Source organism: Lampetra fluviatilis, chromosome 2 (assembly GCF_964198595.1).
Source record: "Lampetra fluviatilis chromosome 2, kcLamFluv1.1, whole genome shotgun sequence".
Taxonomy (NCBI): Eukaryota; Metazoa; Chordata; class Hyperoartia; order Petromyzontiformes; family Petromyzontidae; genus Lampetra; species Lampetra fluviatilis.
In genome coordinates, this window is record NC_136276.1 from 33,390,416 (window position 1) to 33,413,578 (window position 23,163).

The window sequence follows — 23,163 nt, forward strand, 5'->3', positions numbered from 1 at the left end:
CTCAGTAAAGACGGTGCATTGGAATCTTAGCAATAACAGGCGGCTAAAAAAAAAATGTCTCTGGTCTTAAGTGGAATGTGTGTGTGTGTTTTCTTTCAAGGGTGGAGATTGCTATTTTATTTTTTCCTTCATAAATAAGATGTCCGATCGATTTTACGAATGATTTATATTCGAATTTAGAAGCAGCGCTGCTGCTGGTGGTGATGGTGGTGATGGTGACATGCCGGGCAGCCCAGCTGGTGTGGTGTGTGTACGAGGGAGTTGTGCAGTGGGGAGCGGTCGTGTAGCGGTCAGCGCTGCGCCACCAACACCAGTGACGATTATCTGATGCGGTCCCGGGCCTCCCCTAGGTCGACTCAGCCTCAAATTGAGCACCTGGTGCTGTTAGGCGCAACTCGCTAACAGCACTTGCCCCAACAGTCATGTTACAGCCATGTTACAGTCATGTTACAGCCATGTTACAGCCATGTTACAGCCATGTTACAGTCATGTTACAGTCATGTTGCAGTCATGTTACAGCCATGTTACAGCCATGTTACAGTTATGTTACAGTCATGTTACAGGCTACGCGGCGGATCTCTGTCTCCGTCTTGGAGTGATTCCCCAAACTACGCCGTGAAGCCGGAGACTTGAGCTCGACTCCCGGGCACGGCGAGTGACATTCGGGATGGCACCCACCTGCACTGACCTCCAGTGTGGTGAAGTATGGTCAAACACCCCCCCTCCCGCCGCCCGGCTCCCCCACCAGCAGTACTCGACAACAGCGTTGGGGGGAGTCCTTTCATCCAGCAGTGGATCGACGAAGGGCTGTGAAATGTTCATTGTTACCGTAATCAGCGCGACATGGGCTCTCCATCATCGATGAGCTGTGCAGAGGAAGAGGGAGAGAGGGTGGAAGACGGTGGGTGGGGGGGGGATTGCTGGAGGGAGGGAGGGAGAGCGCGAGGTGTTGGGGTGGGGGGGAGAAGAAAGAGAGAGTGGGGGAGGGCGCGTGAACAGAGAGAGAGAGACAGGGAGAGAGAGAGAGGCAGGGAGAGACAGAGTGACGAGAGAAGAGGACGCGTGCCACGGATTGCGCTCCGGTTCTGCAGCGATATCATCACCATCAACATCACCAACCAACATCACCGCCACCACCACCACCACCGCGAGCATCACCACCACCACCACTGCCATCAACGCGTCCGCTGGGGTGAGACGTTCTCTCGCTTCTCGGCCCCTCCGTCGCCACAACGATTCGTCTCGTTGCGAGCGTTGATGTTATTGTCGCTGTGTTTTTTTTTGTAGTCATTCCTGTTGTTGTCGTCGTTGATGTTGTTGTTTGTTGTTTAGTTTTTATATCTGGTCGTGAGCGGGAGTTGCCCGCCTTCTCCCTCCGCCCGTCCATGGCTCAGCTTCCGCAGCTGGAAGCGGAGAGGGAGGCGCTCGGTTCGGGATTCGTTCACGCAGCGCGACTCCTACAGCGAGGTACGCGGCGGCACGGCCGCTCCCACCTGGTTCATCCCCACACCCTACGGCTCCCACCGGCTCCCCCAGGACCGCGTTTTCACCCACGGCCGTCACCCCCACATGATCATCTCCGGACTCCGCAGATGCTCGTTTTCATCCCCGCTCTGACAGCGCTCCAATTATCATCCTCACTCCCTTCCTGCTCCCACGCGGCTCTCGCACCTATTCCTGCTCCCAGCGGCTCCCATCTGGCTCTCAATCTGCTTGAACCCGCCCCCTGTAATCCTCCTTTGAATCCGAACGTCCTCTTCACTTAATCCCGCGCCCGTTAGAATCACATATTGCTCCCACCGGCTCCCAAACCTGCACTCTACCCCCCAAACCCGAGCTCTCCCCTTCCCTCCCCTTATCCACTCCTCTGCTTCACCTTTGAGCTCTTATCCAACTCTTACCCTGCTCCCACCGCCCCCATCGCTGTACCCACCGACTCGCAGCTGTGATGGTCTCTCTCTCTCTCTCTCACCTTGCTGCAATCCGGCCCCCTCTCACGCTGCTTTGATGCCCCTACCTGCTCCCCTTCAATTACCATTCTCCTCTCATTCTGCCCCCCCCCCGTGCCCGGCACCCCACGGCGTCCCACGCTACCTCATCCACGTCGGTTTTCTCGACCTCTTGGGTACTCCGTTTAATTGTTGCCGCAACTCCGACCCTGGCCACGCCGGTTTTCATCTTGCTCGGCCGACACCTACTCTGCCCCCCCCCACGTGGCTCTCTCATTCTGACTCCCTGCTCCCACCTCGACTCCTCTCCATTCTCCCCTCCGGCTTTCCCGTGGCCCCGGTCCACTCTCGAGTTGGCTGAGTCATCTCCACGGTGCCTCCTCCACGACTCCTGCTACAACGGCGCATGGACAATTCTAGGGTCTGGGAATCTGGGACTCGGGACCTGTCGTGGGGAGTTGTTGGGATTGTGGGGGAGCGCACGACCCCCCCCCCCCTCCAGCTTCCCTCCCTTCCACGCCCGCCTCGAGGAGTGATTGATGTAAGGGCGACCCACCCCCCACTGTGAGAGAGAGAGATTCAGAAAAAAAGTGCTTCGATTGGTGACATGCCGGGCAGCCCAGCTGGTGTGTACGGAGGAGTTGTGCGGCGGGGAGCGGTAGTGTAGCGGTTAGCGCGCTGCGGCGCTACGAACCCGGAGACCCGCGTTCCATTGTTGCTCACGGCCACCGACAACAGTGACGATTATCTGATGCGGTCCCGGGCCTCCCCTAGGTCGACTCAGCCTCAAATGAGTACCTGGCGTGGTGTGTAAACATCGCCACTGGGGAGACAAAGGTGGCCGGGCGATGTGTTGGTTACCCACCCCCTCGTGCGCCGTGCCGGCCTTCATAGGTGCTCCCTAACAGCACTTTCCATGACAGTCTGTTTAAAGACTGTATTTGGGGGGGGGGTCTTTGTCTAATTCTTGGCGAAGCCGCGCGTGCTACGTCCGATCTATTCCGACGCGAATCTGTCTCCGAACAGGCATCCACACGTACACCCATCCTCGTACATACGCACGCATCAACAAAGATCACCCCCCCCCCCACGTATAGCCATAACAGACTGTTGGGGATACGTGCTGGTAGCGAGCACAAACAGTGTTTGTGTTGGCCAACACACCACTCCCCGGCCGCCTTTGTCTCCCCAGTGCAGATGTGAACTGAAGCTCATTTAAGGCCGAGTCGTCGACCCAAGAGGAGGCCTAAGACCGGTTTAAAAATTTGCTGCGAGGGGGTTCGTAGCGCAGTGCGCTAAGCACTACAATGCTACTCCCCCACAGTACATATGCATATACATACATTATTATTCTCCCACATAGACGTATAGACTAGGACCTTTTCGCGAGTATCTGCTCGAGGCCAATCAGTTTCAAAGGCGATGCATATATGATATTGTCAGAGCATGTGTGTGTTGAATGTTCAGCGCAAGTACCGTGTGCCGTTAATGCAGGTACTTGATTCCTTGATAAATGCGAACTCTGGCGTTTGAACATCTCAGCACAACGCGTGTTTTGTTGGCAGAGAGGGCGATAAAACCTAGTCATGTGTCAGCCTTGTAGACTGCTGGGGGCAAGTGTTGTTAGCGAACGCCGGATAAGTCCGGAACTGCGCACGAGGAGAGGGGACCGGGCGGGGGTGACCAGTACCACGCCCGGCCGCCTTTGTCTCCCCAGTACTACGTTTTTATGTTCACTTCAATCGCTATAGAAGTTCGCCTTTGAAGGGAATTGAACCCATGTGGCCGGGTTTGTAGCAAACCGCTCAGCCACTCCCACCGTGTGCGTGACTACGACTGCACACAACCAGCCTCAGCTCGCCACTAAGTGGCGGTGACGTCACCGCAGCTCTTGTACCAGGCTCGGTGCACTTGGATGATCGTGGTCGTCATTGTCATGCGTTGCATCAGACTCCAGCGACGAGTTTTGCTATGGATCCCCTGAGTTGCACGGCAGGGTTCCGACTCGTTGGTCGCTGTGTACGTGGTTCCCCCTGTGTACACGGTTCGCCGCAACGCGAGGCTGGGCGCTGAATAATCACCACCGTCATCATCATCATCATCAGCAGTAGTAGTAGCCATGGGCAATCCACTGCTGGAAGAAGACCTCTCAAGCCGTCGCCATCTGTCACGGCTCCTTGCCATGTAATGGGGAGCGGCAGCATCGCGGGCGAGCGCACTGCGGTACAACACCGGCGACCCGAGTTCAAATCCCGCGCACGGCCAATTCATAAGAGTGGCGAATATTTGAACGGGGCCCGGGTCCTCTCTTGAGGTTGACTCGGCGCTTTAAAGCGAGTACCTGGTGCGGTGGTTTATTAAATATCAGCCCAGGGCCACATCGGCACCGAAGGTGGCCGGGTGCGTGGTGCCTGCCGCCCACCCCGCCCCATAGCGCGCCTTTTCGAAATCAGAATTTTTATTTAGACTCGTATGAATCCGATGAGCTATGAAGCTCTTTTATTTGTTTGTTTAAACAGCTGTTCAGTATGGTCGGCATTAATAGGTGTTCGCTCGCAGCACTTGCCCCCAAATTGTCTCTAAAATGGCTCTACGTTTGGGAGAGGGATGTTTGGGAGGGGGATGTGTGGGAGAGGAAGGAGAGGGATGTGTGGGAGAGGGATGTGTGGGAGAGGGATGGTGTGGGAGAGGGATGTGTGGGAGAGGGAGGAGAGGGATGGTGTGGGAGAGGGATGTTTGGGAGAGGGAGGAGAGGGATTGTGTGGGAGAGGGATGTTTGGGAGAGGGATGTTTTGGAAAGGGATGTGTGGGAGAGGGAGGAGAGGGATGGTGTGGGAGAGGGATGTGTGGGAGAGGGATGGTGTGGGAGAGGGAGGAGAGGGATGGTGTGGGAGAGGGATGTGTGGGAGAGGGATGGTGTGGGAGAGGGAGGAGAGGGATGGTGTGGGAGAGGGATGTGTGGGAGAGGGATGGTGTGGGAGAGGGAGGAGAGGGATGTGTGGGAAAGGGATGTTTGCGATGCGATTAATCGACCGCGTGGCGGGCACGCGCAAGCGAATCTCGGCGCTCGCGGTCTGCTCTGCGTACCTCCTCTCGGACGGGTTCCATTCCTCTGGCTACCGCTCCGTTATTATTCTCGCCCGGGGGGCGTGGGAGGGGGGGGGCGTGCTCGCGGCCATCGAATGTTGCCCGTGACCGGCTGCCCCTCCTCGTGGCGACTTGACGAGTTGAAAGTCGCGTCACGTCGCTTCATGTGTCTCCGCGCTGGGAAGTGCGACTTTGAGTGGCGTTCAGTGTCATCAAAGTGCCCATCTGCCCCCCCCCCAACCGCCTTCTCTGAAGAAAGCGCGCCACGTGACCCGTGGCGATCGGCGTCATCCACAACATCACGAGCACCGCCACCCTAATCATTATCGTCATCATCACTAGCATAATCACCGCGTCGTCACTATCACCACCACCGACACATCATCATCGCCATCATCATCACTATCACATCATCATCACTATCACATCATTATCATTGTCATCATCATCACTATCACATCATCATCACTATCACATCATCATCATTGTCATCATCATCACTATCACATCATCGTCATCATCGTCGTCACTATTACCACTGTCGTCACTATCACCACCACATCATCGTCATTGTCATCATCATCGTCATCATCATCGTCATCATCATCGTCATCATCATCGGTCATCGTCATCATCATCGTCGTCACTATCACCACTGTCGTCACTATCACCACGGCATCGTCGTAACCACCACGTTACCGACATCACAATCACTGCACGTGGTTTATGCAGCCGGCTGCAGGTGCTTCCACGAGCTAGATGAGGAAGTTCAAATCCCGCTCCTATGGGGGTCGCCAAATTGAGTCCCGCTGCGGAGTCGTCCCATTGGTTCCTGCCATGGGAACGTGGAGTTTCTACCACTGGCTCAGCGCCATGGATCAGTGAATAATGGTGATGGTTCGTGAATGGGTATATGATTGGTGAATAGTTAGATGATGGTGTTTATTATTTCAGCGATTAGGTGGATTATGGGATGACAATTAGCAGTGAATCGGTGAGCAATGATCGTGGGAATAGGTAGATATTAATTATCGACGAATCGTTGGATGATAATTATGATAAGTGAATAGGTAGATATGACGGTAAGCGAATAGATGGACAATGGCCCGTGAATAGGTGATGATCCATGCCTAGTTGGGCGACTATTATGATCGGAGAATAGGAAGATGATCAGTGAACAGGATGATTGTAAGTGAATAGGTAGATGTGAAAATTGGTGAAAAGGTGGACGATGACTCGTGAATGGGTGGATAATGATGGTCGATGAATAAATGGATGATGATTGGTGAATAGGATGATGTTGGTGAGGATCAGGAAGTTTGGTCACCCCTGCTACACACATTCAAACTGTGCTGGTGGTGGTGTTTGTTGTTGTGGCTGCGAGGTCCAGGCGGTCACTTGTGTGGGCACGGTTAGGGTGGGAGTCGTCAAATCCATTCTCCAAATGAGACTGCAAACTTCCCTTCTGAAAATGAGTCTCGAGACCCAAAAATACCTTTTTTCTGGAGGAATAAATTACTTTGAATGTCAACAACGCGTCATTGTAATCCTCGACATCCTCCAAATCATCCATAATTGAGGTTTTTGTTGGGGTTAGATCGTGTAAATATATTAATGTGTCGTTACACCCGCCACCACCCGACACAGCCAACTAGTAAGGGTTGTCACGTAAACAGAACGTGGCCAATTCGTCACTATTATAGCACACCGGTGTGTTGGAGAGCCAAGCCACGACATTTACAAGCGTGCCAACCCTTACTAGTTGGCTGTGTCGGGTGGTGGCGGGTTTTCACGACACATTTATATATTTACGCGATCTAACCCAAAAAAACCTCTGTTATGGATGATATTGGTCGCGAAAGCCTACGTGTTAAACGGATCCTCCGCATCCTCATCATCACCATCTGCATCATCATCCTATGCGTTCTCACCACTTGATGATTCATGAAGTGCTCCCCTTGCTCATGTGGATGAGACGGGGGGGGGGGTCTCTGATGAGGGCGGTGATGAAGTAGGGCAGAGGTTGGACTGAAGCCTCTACTCATCCCTCTCTCTCTGAATTGATTGCAAATTGGAGAATACGCTCCTTCAAAATTGAAATTGGCAAACGTCTCAATGCAGGTAAGAGGTACAGGCGCAGCCCTGAATGTGCGCACTCACGCCCCTGCAGGCAGAAGGGCATCCACTAGAGGGGAGCTTGAGACAGCCCCTCTCGAGCTCCGGCTCCCTCCTCAAAAGGAGTCTTGAGACTCGGTAAGGCTTTTTTTTTTCTGGAGGCAGGAATTACATTTCATCATCAAATCGTTGGCATTCACATCATCATAATTGATTATAGTCAGTGTCACTATCACCGCTGCATCATGTTCACTGTCATAATTATCATCACCACGACATCACCATCATCATCATCATCTTAATTATAATCATTACCACTGCATCATCGTCATCATTGCCATAATTGTCATCATCATCGCCACATTGCCATCGTCATAATTGTCATCATCGCTGTCATGATCATCATCATCATTGCATAATCGTCGTCCTCGTAATCCTTGAGCCACAATAAATCAATTGCTGGATGAAGGTCGCCATCTCTCACGGCGCCGCGATGTAATGAGCCGGCGACCAATTCAGTTTCTTCTACATTCTACGAACCCGTGAAGTGCCATTTAGCGAAGTAATTCTCGAAAAACCCACGTCCGACTCGCTTGGCGATGTAGATATTTGACATATATTTTAAAATAAAATAAAAAATGTTACCGCGGCATTGACCACAATGTGTGTTCCACTTCGTTGAAAGTCGAGCATCAATTGTCCTATGGTTCGGCTAACCTCGCCATAGGAATGTGGAATTTCCACCACGAGCTCGGTGCTGTTAATAAAGATGAGCGTCAACCCAGCACTCGCTTAGCACGGAAGCACGTGTGCCATTATTGTTGATGTTATCAGGCAGTGAAGGAGTTGCGCATTGGTTAGCGGATTGCGCCGTGAAACCGGCGACCCGAGTTCCACTCCCAGGCACGGCCAACGTCAGTGGCGCGTGATGTGCGGGGACCGTTCCTGTGTGCACCCCCCCCCTCCACCTCATTCACCAACCAGCATTGACCAGCATGGGGAAATATGCTCAAACAACATCCAATAGTTGATTGTGACAAGGGTAAGCAAATGAAAGTTATATGTGTTGCTGCAGGGTGGCGCAGTGGTTATGCTTGTGTCTGTGAATCCCCCCGTTGTGCAGTGTGTGTGTGGGGGGGGAGCGGTGGCGCAGTGGTTAGCGCGCTGCGCTATGAACCGATCCTGGGCCTCCCCTAGGTCGACTGGCACTTAATTTGGCACCTGATGCGGCGCGTCTTTTCAAGGTGCTCGCGAACCGCACTCGCCCAAACGGCGCGTTAAAGTGATACATAGAGGACCGTTGCCTTTGTGAGTTAAGGTGTGGAGTTTACATTCTCCCCATATTCTGCTTGGGGATTCCTCTGGGCTCCACGGTTTGCTCCAATCGCTAAAAGATCAAACCAGACGAGGCATTGTTGGATTGGGGGGCGAGGCGGGGGGGGGGTAACTAGTGGCTCTGTGCGGATGATCTCGTTTCTCGTTGTCATCGACGGGGAGTCTCGCTCGGCTCCCTGCGAAGTGGGCGCGAGGTTGCGTGAGCCGTGCTCCCACTCCCCACCTCGGCGCGGGCGATTAATAATGCACGCGGTCTGGAGCATCAATCAGAGGGCCCGCGCTTCGCAACACGAGAGAGAGAGAGAGAGCGAGAGTGGCTTAGGTGGTGGGGGGGGGCAGACCGGGGGCGTGGATCGTGCTGGCGCGACCTGGCTTGTGCCACGGTCGATCCCGAGAGGCACTTGTCTTTTGGAGCTGATATTTTCAAATCTCGCCTCCTCCTTTCCTTCCTTTCGCTGCGCCATTAGCGGTCACACGAGAAACGTTTAAGCGTGACGGACAACAGGGTCGATGCGTCGCGTAGACGTTTGTGCGCACCGTATGTTTGTACGTTGACCTTTATTCGTACCGTACGTAACCAACCGTGCTAATCGGAGGTGCACGGGAAGGACAAACTAAACACAAAGAAAGCAGTTCTAAAGAAATGAGTTTTCATTCGAGATTTAAAAGTTCATAGCTCCAGTGGCTTGCTAATATCGGAAGGAAGAGCGTTCCAGACGGCCGCAGAATTGCATCGGAAAAATGCGCGATGCGGTGACCGTCTTTGTTCGGTGGTTAGCCAAAAGCCGCCGCTGCGAGAATGATCATAGTCCGCGTGATGGTTTATGTTCCTTGACAAGATCAGCAAGCTATTGTGTGGTTCATTTGTGGCAGGCACTTTGTGTGTGTGTGTAATGAGTGAAAACTACTGGCGTGCTTGATGCCCCATTTACAGGCCCGGGTGCCGCACATGGACAACTGCCACACCCGTGGGCCGCCCCCCGTTGGCTGAACTGCAGCGACAAAGCGATGGGAGAGGTTGAGCCAGGGTGTGTGTGTGTGTGTGTCTGTCTGTGTGTGCTTCGAGATGCTGGTGCATTAAAAGCGTCGTATAAACGCAATTATCGATCCTGGCCAAACCCCGTTGGGGTTTCCACGTGGCCAGGGGATGGCAGTTACAGTATTTGGGTTCATTCGTGAACTTTCGCTGAGAATAGCGTTCATCTGAACACTTTTTCTGCCACATTTCACGATTATTCTGCTATCCCACAAAAGGACCAAAATACCCCAGTTACACCCCCCACCCCTCCATTCCCACATCTTGACAGATCCCAGCATGCTAAGCAGCTTTGAGCCTGGTGAGTACTTGGATAGGTGACCACTATTTGGACATTCAGGATGTTTGTGGGGTTGGCTAGAAGATGGCAGCAGAGTATTCTGGATTCTTAAATCCATCTTGTGGTGTGGACCTTGGAGCGTTATTCCCTTGTTACGCATGCTGGGGTTTTTTTCTGCCCACACAAAGCAAAACGCTTCAATTTCGATTTAAAGCTTCTTTCGTGACTGCAGGGATTCATCTTCTTGGTTCTTTCGGTAAAGTCACGTAGAATGGAAACAATAAAAATAATAAAATAAAACATAATAAAATAATTTTCACGACGTTTCGGCTACAACGCAAGCAGCCGTCATCAGGTGAAGACCAGGTCTGTCTCCCCGACAGACCTGGTCTTATTATGTTTTAGTTTATTATTTTTATTTTTATTGTTTCCATTCTACGTGACTTTACCGAAGGAACCAAGAAGATCAAAACGCTTCACTTAAAAGGAGTTGGCCAAACGTTTCGATGCAGGACCCTCCAAAAATATATTGTCGTGAGGCTCGGCGTGGCTTTCCTCGAGACATGCTGAATGCGACAGTGATCAAGATAATCGTTAGCGTCGTTGTGAAGAATACAAGTAAATAAACATGCAGACGATACGTTATCCATCACTTCAAGTAAAAAGCAATTACATCGTTTTTTACGCAACCCATCAGCCGCACGGCCTTCTGGGAACGCGTCATTTCGGCGACGCGACGAGCAAAACTCTGGGTTGGTTTCGACACGCAATGTTTCATCAGCAGATGTCAGGCTTGCCTGACCTGCCAATGTTACAGGCACTCACCCCCCCCCCCCCCGGAACAAAGTATATGAGCAGATATTACGCCTCCTGCACATATCCGTCTCTCCGTGTGTGGATAAAAAAGGGTCACTTATAAAGGACGATTTCAGAGGCAGTTCTACGTCATCCACTTCCATGGTTTATTTTTGACAAGGGTGGGGGGGGGGGAGGTTGATGCACTGTTCCCTGCTGGAGTTCCAAATAGACCACTCCATCTCACGTCACGGCGCGGACGGCACAGTGGGGCAAATGTCGTTGGGGGAACAAAATACCAAAAAAAACACGCAAAATCGTAACAAACTAAAAATATATATCCCTGCCGATCGATGAATCTGGGTGCTCGTGGCTTGCTTGGGCAGCGCTGCGGCAGAGCGACGGATGCAGCCGCGGTGGGTGCAGAAGCAGCAGCAGCAGCATCGCGAGCCATGAGAGCCAGAATGCGTTTTAATTAAATTAATTCGGTCATTTCATTTCAGTCCAGTTTCATTAACTATTAACAATCGTTCTATGTTTAAAAAAAAAAGGTAAGTCGGCGAAAGCGGAGTCACATTTGGCCAATTCGAAAAACTCCCAACGCGAATTGCTCAGTGGGGAATTACACAATCACCCCCCCCCCCCTCTACTGGCAGAGCTAATTAATGTCCGCTTGCAGGCCAGGTGCCGAATCAACTTGTGCTGCACAGGGATAGCTGCCACCGGGGTTGACCCTTCGAATGTGGTGATGAGCTGTACCCGGGCGTGAAGGTGCTCATCGTTCACGACTTATTTTTGTTTTATCATTCAGGAGACCCAACGCCGAGTCGTTGGGCAAATTTTTTTCAAGAGGGTCCTGCAGCTACATTTTTTTTTATTTTAAGGCCTTTTCAGCCAATTAATCATGAGTTACGTTTATTATACGAGTGTGAGAAACCCGGAGTGCCTGGAGAAACAACCACGCTCTCCACGGGCCAGCAACAACAACACTCCATCCCTGGACAGATGGAGACCGATGGCAAATGAGTCCAATGGCTGTGCCGCATTCTCGTGGCGTGCCCAGGGTACGGGATGAAGGGGAGCTTCACGAAGTTCGTGCGACGATCCATCCACCCTCGCTGCTGCCTCGAACAGTGGCGGATTACAGTCCACGTGCAATCGCCACCAAAACCCTCGTGGGCCGTTGAACGTTGGTAGCGAGGGTTTGCGCAATTCGCACACCACCCGATAATATCAGTAAAGTCACGTGGGTAAAAAAAAATGTAAATGAATAAAAGTAAAATAATTTTAATTAATAAAAAAAAAAATTGCCTACGTGACTTTACCGAAAAAAACCTAAGAATATGAATCCTTGCAGTCACGAAAGCTTCAAATCTAGAATCGATAATATCAGCTCTGCCAATCGGTGACCTCAACACATCCTTAGTAATACGTATGTATATTCAATGAACAAGTTTGGTCTTGCCCAGTGCACCGCGGTCTCTGATAACGTCGCAGACTCGTCTCGTCTCGTCACGGCCGGTGGCGCGTCGCTCCGTGGCGAGCGGCAGCCGTGGCCACCGTCACGCCCGATGACGTTTCATCTCCCCTTTACGGTCGTCGTTCTTGGCTAAAATATAAACAAGATACTCGATTGGCAAATATCGTCACTAAAGTCGATGACGATCGGTGGGTGTGTGGATCGTCATGGTGATGATGAGTGCATAGGTGGATCACGATTATGATCATTGGATAGGTGGATGATAGATGATGATTGATGATGAACAATGTTTTCAACACGAGTGGATGATTGTGATAATGAGTGGATAGGTGGATGATGAAAATGAATATAGAGGTGAGTGGACGGTGAGTGGATGATGATGAATGTAGACGTGGGTGATGAGTGGATGGTGAGTGGATGATGAATATAAAGGTGCGTGGTGAGTGCACGATGTTGAGTAGATTACGATACAATGATGCGTTGGTGGGCTCCAGCCATCGTCATCGTTGACTGAAATTAAATCCGCACCTTCGTTGATGAACATTGCCGTCTCTAATTTTGTTATGGCAAAAACAACACTGGAAGGGGAGAGATGAGGGCTCGCATCTCCTCCCATGATGCGGGTTGGAGGGGCGTGTGGGGTGGGGTGGGGTGGGGAGCTGTCTGGTGGCAGATGGTGGTTGTAAGGTCCCTGTGGCATCCGGGGCCACGATCTGCCGCCGCCGCTGCTGCTGCTGTTGAGTTTGATTTTGCATGATTAGTGAGGTTGACATTTATTCATTTCTTGTCTATTTATTTAACTCTCCCAGCGGCGCCGGCTCCCTCAAGCCTCGTTCACTTGACCTCTCCTCACTCGACCTCTCTCGAACTGCAGTCCCTGCTTTGACCTGTCCTTGACCTCTCACTCTTTTTCGCCGCGTCCCAATCACTCACCTCTCTCCTCCCCCCCTCTCTCCTCTCCTCTCCTGTATCCACCTCCCTTTCTCACATCGCGCATCTCACCTCCGCCTTGCTCCACTTCATCTGAAAGCCCATTCCACAGTAATCATAATTATTATTTTAAAATCCTTACCCCCTGCCGTGCACGCGCGCTGTGTGCCTTGGTCGCGCTGGCGGTAGCTATCGAGTGGCCCACGCATTGTGTCCTTTGTACTCGGGGCCCACACCAACAACGCAACGCCACTTGTTCCCGTGTGCGCCGTGTCTCCGTGTGCTGCGTCTATTCTCTCTCTCTGTGTTGTCTGCTCCCTCTCTCTCTCTCTCCGTGTGCTGTCTACTGCTCTCTCTCTCCGTGTGCTGTCTGCTTCTCTCTCTCTCCGTGTCCGCTGTGTGACTTGCAACCAGAATCATCCCCGAATGTTCACAACCTCGCCATGAAGCTAAGCAGGGCTGAGCCTGGTTAATACTACGCGGATGGGAGGCAGCCTGGGAATACAGGATCCTGTACGCGCGGGCTGCGAGGTGGCCCAGAGTTGGCACGACAAAACACGTATCCATCTGTGCGGCGCTTTGTGTCACCACCTCGTGTGTGTTTCAAAGGCAAAGATGCCCCGTATCGCTTTAGCAGACTGTTGGGGAAAGTGCTGTTAGCGAGCACCTATGAAGGCCGGAAGGGCACACGAGGAGGCAAACACCACACCCAGCCGCCTTTGTCTCCCCAGTGCTGATGTTTATTCACCGCACCAGCTAAGGCCCAAGACCAGGTTCAGATATTCACTACTGGTATTGGTCGTGAGTGGGAATCGAACTCGTGTGGCCTGGTCCGTGGAATTGGCCAAACATCCCGTTGCAGGCAGGGCCCTCCCGTACCAGGGTCTTGAGACTCGGTGAGGCGTCTGGTGAATACACATAAATACATGAAGTGTCGGTATCGTTAGCCGCATGAGCAAAACCGTATTTAAGAATGTCTCCTCTCGCTGCCCCCCATCGACCTCACGCGCACTTTCAATCATATTCATGGGCAGACCGCTGCCGCTTTGTGGGTCTATAAAAAATGTGTTCGACTTCACTCGCTGGAAATTGATGCAGTGATCCCGAGCTCCCTCCCACAAACAACCACAAACCCGGTCCTCCAATAAATATATTTATTTATAACTGAATAAATGAACGAGGGGTCACAATTGTTATTATAATAGCCGTGCGTCTGCGTGTGCCGCCTCGGTGTGCGGCGCTTTGGCATAGTGCCGTTCTCCCACCCCCCCCCCGCCTCTGCCACCTCCCCTCGCTGCCCCCCCCCCCCCGCGTTTCTCTTGAGCTCGCCGTTGCTGGGAGGAGGTGGGGTGGGTGTCGTGGGGCAGGACAGGCCGGCGCGGTGAGGAGTGTAGCGTCCGACAGACGCTCCCCCAGGACCCCGCTGGGGGAACTCTGGGCCACGCATGCTGCACTCATTAAAGTGGCCAACGCGGTGCAGGGGGGGGGGTGACTCTGCACCCCCCCCCCCCAACCAATCCCACCCCGCCTCGCTCCTCCATTGCTCGAACACACAGGCAGTGAGGCAGTGTTAGCCTTCGTAGGCTGCTGGGGCAAGTGATGTTAGCGGGCGCCTATGAAGGCCGCCACCGCAAAGACAAATATCCCCCGTGTAGCCTTAACAGATTGTTTAGGGCAAGCGCTGTTAGCGAGCACCTATGAAGGCCGGCACGGCACACGAGGGGTGGGTGGCCAGCACCATGCCCAACCGCCTTTGTCTCCCCGGTGGGGATACTTACACACCGCGCCAAGTACTACTTTTAGGCTGAGTCGACCTAGGGGAGGCCCACGACCGGTTCAGATAATCGCCACTGGTGTTGGCCGTGAGCGGGAATCGAACCCGGGTCGCCAGGTTCATAGCGCACCACGCTAACCGCTACGCACACACACACACACGCGCGCGCAGCGCCATCGTGCCGAACATCATCCCAATGAGGCAGGGACCCTCCTGAAAAATAGTCGTTGGGACTTGGTGTGGCTTTCCTGGGTAAATCACGAATAATTATGACAACACACACACACACACGAACTGGGCTCATGGTGAGCGGCGCGGGTCGTGTCCGCGATCGGCGCCCGATGATTCACGAGAATTGTCCAGGCCATCAAAGCTGAACTGGGGCTTTGAAGGGAAAATGAAAACGGACATTTTTGAAGATTGCCGACTTTCAAGTGAGGCACGACGCGAGAGAGCAGTGCTCGCGTGGGGCGCACAGCTTCCCCCCTCCCCTCCCTCCGCACATTGCCCCCCCCGTGATCCTAACGCAGGGGCTCCCCGATCCAGATGCATATATATACACATATATACTGGTAGGAACCTCTTGGTTACACCAGCCCACAGGGGATTATTGTGTCCGTCCGTCGTGCAGGGAGGAGCTGGGTGGGGAGGGAGGGGCTGGGTGGGGAGGGGAGGGGCTGGGTGGGGAGGGTGGGGAGGGGCTGGGTGGGGAGGGTGGGGCTTGGTGGGGGGTGGGAGGGGTGGGGCTGGGTGGGGAGGGGCTGGTCACCCTGTGGTGCCCTTATAAAACTCAACGTTTAACCTACTCACGCCGGCTTGTGTCCGCCCTCACAGTCGGGCATATTTGCGGAATACACCACGCCGCCGTTGACCCTGGCCATTGACCGAGCAACCCAACGTTCCTACCAGCTCCCTCCGCAGGAATGTGTTTTATATCATGGGACCTCCTTTGCCAGTACCAAAATATGAGAATAAGCTTTCCCCTTTAGCGTCCTGTGGTCTAACACCGTTTGAGACTCGGCTCCAAAGAAAGCTGTCTCTGGTGTTGACCAATCAGTTTCAAGGACAATGCATATATTATCAGAGTGTGTTTTTTGTTTGTATTTTGACCACAAGTATTGTGGTGAATGCAGACATGATTACATGTTAAAGGTTTCAGTTTGGTGTTTTACACACACATATTTTCAGGGTTTGCTGACCCGGTTTAGACCCGGCGGCTAAAACGAAGCACAGGGTCGCGTGTGGCGTTGTGAGGTGTGGGTGAGGAGTGGGTGAGGAGTGGGTGAGGTGTGGGTGAGGTGTGGGTGAGGTGTGGGTGAACTGTGGGTGAGGTGTGGGTACCCCCACCTCATCACGCCTGCCCAGCGTGGAAGAGCAGGCCAACACACCGGCTCCCCCTGGGGACGGGGGGGGGGGGTGGCGAGGGCTCTCCGACGCAGCGGCGCGAGACGAACCCGACGCGGTTCGGAGTCCTCCCTTCGCGAACCGAGCGCCGCTCGAATAACGAAGTGGGTGGGTGGGGAGGGAGGAGCCGCTATCGATGCCGCGTTGTTTTGATCAGCGCTGTGCCTTGCGCTCTCTCAGCAGAGATCGACAGGGTTCAGAACGGCGCTGCGGCTGCTGTGGCTTCGGCCGCTGCTGTAACCACCACCACCACCGCCGCCACCACCGCCATGCCGCCGGTGGCAGCGGCACCGGCGGGGGACGAAGATCGACGCTACCGAGACGTCGTCAGCAACCAGAACATGAAGCTGTGCGAGAAGGTGCTCATCCCGGTCAAGCAGCACCCCAAGGTACGAGGGTCGACGGCGCCAGACGGGGCAGCGGCGACGCACAAACAGCAGCAGCTTCTGGCGCTGTTGGGTGGCTAGCAGTGGATAGAACACGGAGCGTCGGCTTCTCTGCCGCTGTTTTCATTCGTGATTACTGTACCGTACATAAAAACTGTATTGGATGTTATGTTCGGCTTTTGATTGTCATATTATTAGTTTTTTTCGGTAAAGTCACGTAGGTAAAAATTTTAAATTAATAAAAGTAAAATAAAAATATTCATTTAAATTTAGATTTTTTACCTACGTGACTTTACCGAAAAAACTCTAAGAATATGAATCCTTGAAGTCACGAAAACTTCAAATCTAGAATTTTGATTGTCAGTCTGTGGGTCTCTATTTGAGTCCGTGCCTTCATGTAAGTCTCTGGATGCGTATGTGAATATATGGGTCTATGCATGCGTCTATGGGTCTCAATGTGCATCTACGGATCGATGTGTGAACTCTACGGGTCGATATGAGTCTGTGAGTCTCTGTAGTTCTATTGATCGCCATGCTCACTCTTTGTTGTCCCAGCGTTTTAATCTTCGTCTCGATGAAGATAGAGATCCCCGGTAAAGACGTGAGTAGCAAGTGCTGTTAGCGAGCACCTATGAAGGTTAGCACGGCACACGAGGGGGTGTGTGGCCAGCACCACGCCCGACCGGCTTTGTCTCCCCAGTGGCGGTATTTACAGACCGTGCCAGGTACTCATGTGACGTTGAGTCGACTTAGGGGAGGCCCCAGGACCAGTTCATATAATCGTCACTGGTGTTGGCTGCGCAGTGCGCTAACCGCTACACTATCGCTCCCCACTACCATGGTCATTGCACACACACACATCTAATATTAATCATTTGACAATCCACTGCTAGATGAATCAGGTGGAGATGGTTTTCCATACTTCGCCACGCTGGTCATGTGCGGGTTGGTGGTGACGACGGGAGAAGTCCAGGCAGGACCCGTTCCGACATTAATTGCCACTTCCCTTTCACCACGGCTAAGAATTGCACTCGGGGTCGCAGGTTTCGAAAGCGCAGCGCGCGAACCGCTGCGCCACCGCTCCCCCCCCCCACGCACGCGCACGCACGCGCAACCCTCTCCCTGCTGCGTCACCGATGGCCACGCGCGTGCCAGCGCTGCCCTGCGGTGCGCGTCCACGCGTCGCTCATATCGCCCCCGCCCCCACCTGCTTCTCCCCCCCCCCCCATCTGCTTCCCCCACCCGCTCCCCCCCCCCACCTGCTCCCCCCCACCTGCACTCCCCCATAACCTGCTTCCCCTACCCCCCCGACACTCACGTGGGAATTATCCGAAGAGACCTTTTCTTGCCACCAGTACAAAACGTTAATGGCGTTGAGTCAAACATCCAAATGTAGGATCACAGAGCGTGGACAATTGTCGGCCCCAGTTCCGGCTGCCCTTCCCGCTTGTCTGTGGTTTCCCTCGCCTCTCGATCCACCTTTCTTTCTCTCGCTCTCTCTCTCTCTCTCTGGGAGTGGATGGAAACTGTGTGCGATACAAATGAATACTTCAAATATCTCCGCGGTTGCAAAAGAGGGGAGAACCACTTGTAAACTCATCGTGTTGAGTGGTGCATTATAATTTCTACTGCTACTGTTACATAACTGTTCAACGCTGGGACTGGTATCATGAGACCTTTTTTGTCAACATTGAAGTATGACAAATATGGTTTTACCCTTTCTGGCAATTGAACATGTTTTAACATGTTCAAACACCAAATAGACACCTTTCGCAAGGAATCAAGTCTGCATTAGCCACACGCACTTGTGGTGAACATGCAAACAAACACGCTCTGATAATATATGACCATTGTCTTTGAAACTGATTGTCCTACACTAGAGGCAACCTTTTTCATAGCCCAGTCTCACCGGTGTCAGAAGAGTACAAAGCCAACGCGCGTATCAGAGCATTTCTAGCTCGGGGTCGAGCACCTACATCATGGGATGCCTTTTACTGGTAGGAACCTCCTGGTTACACCAGCCCACAGGGGATTATTGTGTCCGTCCGTCGTGGATTCAAAAATGGGAGGGGTGGGGCTGGGTGGAGAGGGGAGGATGGGGAGGGGCTTGGTGGGGAGGGGAGGGTGGGGAGGGGCTGGGTGGGGAGGGTGGGGAGGGGCTGGGTGGGGAGGGGAAGCGAGGGTGGGGAGGGGCTGGGAGGGGTGGGGCTGGGTGGGGAGGGGCTGGTCACCCCGTGGTGCCCTTATAAAACTCAACGTTTAACCTACTCACGCCGGCTTGTGCCCGCCCTCACAGTGGGCCATATTTGTGGAATACACCACGCCGCCGTTGACCCTGGCCATTGACCGAGCAACCCAACGTTCCTACCAGCTCCCTCCGCAGGACAATGTGTTATCGTGTGCCAGTACTGGGGCTAGGACTGTAATGCCCCGTGGGGAAAGACTCAAGAGGTCACCGGGGACAGCTGCCACCCGCTGGTAAGAGAGAACGATCGTGAAGAGAACCTGGACGAGGTGACAGCAGCCGAGACTGAGCACCCAGTCACGAGCTGGAGGGGGTTGTGCGACGCGGATGACGCCACGTTGGGAGGGCGCCAGCAGCTGCGGTGATTTTATTTTTCATGTTTAATTTATTGACGTTATTATTATTTATTTTCGAGCCTCTCACGTTCTAATTTCGATGGTGCTAATTAATCGCAGCCGTCATCGTGATTGCGCTGCACTCGTCAGCTGGGCGGGTGGGGGGGGTGGTGTGTGAGTCATGCGATGCCGTGATGATGATGATGATGATGCAGCGGGCGATGTTTGCGTCTGTGGCGTACGGCGGTGGCGACACTTGGGGCGCAAATCGCCAAACTGAGCACAACCTCAGGTCCCCAAGTAGCTCACGGTGAAAGGGAGGGGGGGGGGCTCCGGATTATTCATGAACAACAATAACATACGGGTGCAGACAACAACCAGCTTGAATTCAGATCCTCGTATCTTTCCTTGTATAACACGACAATTGTTTACAATTATAAATTCGTGCGTAAGCTCATAGTGATTGAAATTCTTCAAAAATTGGGTTATTCAAAGTGGTGGTGTGGTCATGGTGACAGTACAGGTGGGAGTGGTTAAGGAGGGATTGGGATATGGGTGGTGATAGGAGTCGTGGTAGGGATTGGGACAGTGATAGGAGTAGTTATAGGGGTTGTGACAGGGATAGCAGTAGTAATAGGAGTAGTGATAGGAGTAGTGATAGGAGTAGTGATAGGGGTTGTGATAGGGGTAGTGATAGGGGTTGTGATAGGGGTAGTGATACGGGTTGTGATAGGAGTAGTGATAGGGGTAGTGATAGGGGTAGTGATAGGGGTAGTGATAGGGGTTCTGATAGGGGTTCTGATAGGAGTAGTGATAGGAGTAGTGATAGGGGTAGTGATAGGAGTAGTGATAGGGGTTGTGATAGGGGTAGTGATAGGGGTTGTGATAGGGGTAGTGATAGGGGTTCTGATAGGGGTTCTGATAGGAGTAGTGATAGGGGTAGTGATAGGGGTTGTGATAGGGGTAGTGATAGGGGTAGTGATAGGAGTAGTGATAGGGGTAGTGATAGGGGTTGTGATAGGGGTTGTGATAGGGGTTGTGATAGGGGTTGTGATAGGGGTTGTGATAGGGGTAGTGATAGGGGTAGTGATAGGGGTTGTGATAGGGGTTGTGATAGGGGTTGTGATAGGGGTAGTGATAGGAGTAGTGATAGGGGTAGTGATAGGGGTTGTGATAGGGGTAGTGATAGGGGTAGTGATAGGAGTAGTGATAGGGGTAGTGATAGGGGTAGTGATAGGGGTAGTGATAGGAGTAGTGATAGGGGTTGTGATAGGGGTTGTGATAGGGGTTGTGATAGGGGTTGTGATAGGGGTTGTGATAGGGGTAGTGATAGGGGTGGTGATAGGAGTAGTGATAGGGGTAGTGATAGGGGTTGTGATAGGGGTTGTGATAGGGGTTGTGATAGGGGTTGTGATAGGGGTTGTGATAGGGGTTGTGATAGGGGTGGTGATAGGAGTAGTGATAGGGGTAGTGATAGGGGTTGTGATAGGGGTAGTGATAGGGGTAGTGATAGGGGTAGTGATAGGAGTAGTGATAGGGGTTGTGATAGGGGTTGTGATAGGGGTAGTGATAGGGGTAGTGATAGGGGTTGTGATAGGGGTTCTGATAGGAGTAGTGATAGGGGTAGTGATAGGGGTTGTGATAGGGGTGGTGATAGGAGTAGTGATAGGGGTTGTGATAGGGGTTGTGATAGGAGTAGTGATAGGGGTTGTGATAGGGGTAGTGATAGGGGTTGTGATAGGGGTAGTGGTAGGGGTAGTGATAGGGGTAGTGATAGGGGTAGTGATAGGGGTTGTGATAGGGGTAGTGATAGGAGTAGTGATAGGGGTTGTGATAGGGGTTGTGATAGGAGTAGTGATAGGGGTAGTGATAGGGGTAGTGATAGGGGTAGTGATAGGGGTAGTGATAGGGGTTGTGATAGGGGTGGTGATAGGAGTAGTGATAGGGGGTAGTGATAGGGGTAGTGATAGGGGCAGTGATAGGGGTAGTGATAGGGGTTGTGATAGGGGTTGTGATAGGAGTAGTGATAGGAGTAGTGATAGGGGTAGTGGTAGGGGTAGTGATAGGGGTAGTGATAGGGGTAGTGATAGGGGTTGTGATAGGGGTGGTGATAGGGGTTGTGATAGGAGTAGTGATAGGAGTAGTGATAGGGGTAGTGGTAGGGGTAGTGATAGGGGTAGTGATAGGGGTAGTGATAGGAGTAGTGATAGGGGTTGTGATAGGGGTTGTGATAGGAGTAGTGATAGGGGTAGTGATAGGGGTAGTGATAGGGGTTGTGATAGGGGTAGTGATAGGGGTTGTGATAGGGGTAGTGATAGGGGTTGTGATAGGGGTTGTGATAGGAGTAGTGATAGGGGTAGTGATAGGGGTAGTGATAGGGGTTGTGATAGGAGTAGTGATAGGGGTAGTGATAGGGGTAGTGATAGGGGTTGTGATAGGGGTAGTGATAGGGGTTGTGATAGGGGTAGTGATAGGAGTAGTGATAGGGGTAGTGATAGGGGTAGTGATAGGAGTAGTGATAGGGGTAGTGATAGGGGTAGTGATAGGGGTTGTGATAGGAGTAGTGATAGGGGTAGTGATAGGAGTAGTGATAGGGGTAGTGATAGGGGTTGTGATAGGGGTTGTGATAGGGGTAGTGATAGGGGTTGTGATAGGGGTTGTGATAGGGGTTGTGATAGGGGTTGTGATAGGGGTTGTGATAGGGGTTGTGATAGGGGTTGTGATAGGGGTAGTGATAGGGGTAGTGATAGGGGTTGTGATAGGAGTAGTGATAGGGGTAGTGATAGGAGTAGTGATAGGGGTAGTGATAGGGGTTGTGATAGGGGTTGTGATAGGGGTTGTGATAGGGGTTGTGATAGGGGTTGTGATAGGGGTTGTGATAGGGGTGGTGATAGGAGTAGTGATAGGGGTAGTGATAGGGGTTGTGATAGGGGTAGTGATAGGGGTAGTGATAGGGGTAGTGATAGGAGTAGTGATAGGGGTTGTGATAGGGGTTGTGATAGGGGTAGTGATAGGGGTAGTGATAGGGGTTGTGATAGGGGTTCTGATAGGAGTAGTGATAGGGGTAGTGATAGGGGTTGTGATAGGGGTGGTGATAGGAGTAGTGATAGGGGTTGTGATAGGGGTTGTGATAGGAGTAGTGATAGGGGTTGTGATAGGGGTTGTGATAGGGGTTGTGATAGTGATAGGGGTTGTGATAGGAGTAGTGATAGGGGTTGTGATAGGGGTAGTGATAGGGGTAGTGATAGGGGTTGTGATAGGGGTTGTGATAGGGGTAGTGATAGTGATAGGGGTAGTGATAGGGGTAGTGATAGGGGTAGTGATAGGGGTTGTGATAGGGGTAGTGATAGGGGTAGTGATAGGGGTTGTGATAGGGGTAGTGATAGGGGTTCTGATAGGGGTAGTGATAGGGGTTGTGATAGGGGTTGTGATAGGGGTAGTGATAGGGGTTGTGATAGGGGTAGTGATAGGGGTAGTGATAGGGGTAGTGATAGGGGTTGTGATAGGGGTAGTGATAGGGGTAGTGATAGGGGTAGTGATAGGGGTTGTGATAGGGGTAGTGATAGGGGTTGTGATAGGGGTAGTGATAGGGGTAGTGATAGGGGTAGTGATAGGGGTAGTGATAGGGGTAGTGATAGGGGTTGTGATAGGGGTAGTGATAGGGGTAGTGATAGGGGTAGTGATAGGGGTAGTGATAGGGGTTGTGATAGGGGTAGTGATAGGGGTAGTGATAGGGGTAGTGATAGGGGTTCTGATAGGGGTAGTGATAGGGGTTGTGATAGGGGTTGTGATAGGGGTAGTGATAGGGGTTCTGATAGGGGTAGTGATAGGGGTAGTGATAGGGGTTGTGATAGGGGTAGTGATAGGGGTTGTGATAGGGGTAGTGATAGGGGTAGTGATAGGGGTTCTGATAGGGGTAGTGATAGGGGTAGTGATAGGGGTTGTGATAGGGGTAGTGATAGGGGTTGTGATAGGGGTAGTGATAGGGGTAGTGATAGGGGTTGTGATAGGG

General features: G+C 52.5%; 1 protein-coding gene across 9 annotated transcripts in view; it reads left to right on the forward strand.

Annotated features, from left to right (window-relative positions):
- Positions 1 to 1,007: 1,007 nt before the first annotated feature.
- LOC144946002 (KH domain-containing, RNA-binding, signal transduction-associated protein 2-like) overlaps positions 1,008 to 23,163 on the forward strand; it is a 59,174-nt gene continuing 37,018 nt past the window's right edge. For 8 of the 9 annotated variants that reach the window (XM_078874745.1, XM_078874766.1, XM_078874772.1 and 5 more), the window contains exons 1-3: positions 1,008 to 1,192; positions 1,333 to 1,467; positions 16,366 to 16,574. In XM_078874745.1, coding sequence (XP_078730871.1) covers positions 1,386 to 1,467; positions 16,366 to 16,574 — 291 coding nt within the window. In that variant the 5' untranslated portion in view covers positions 1,008 to 1,192; positions 1,333 to 1,385. The remainder of the gene's footprint in view (positions 1,193 to 1,332; positions 1,468 to 16,365; positions 16,575 to 23,163) is intronic. The other variant, XM_078874792.1, reaches the window with a different exon arrangement.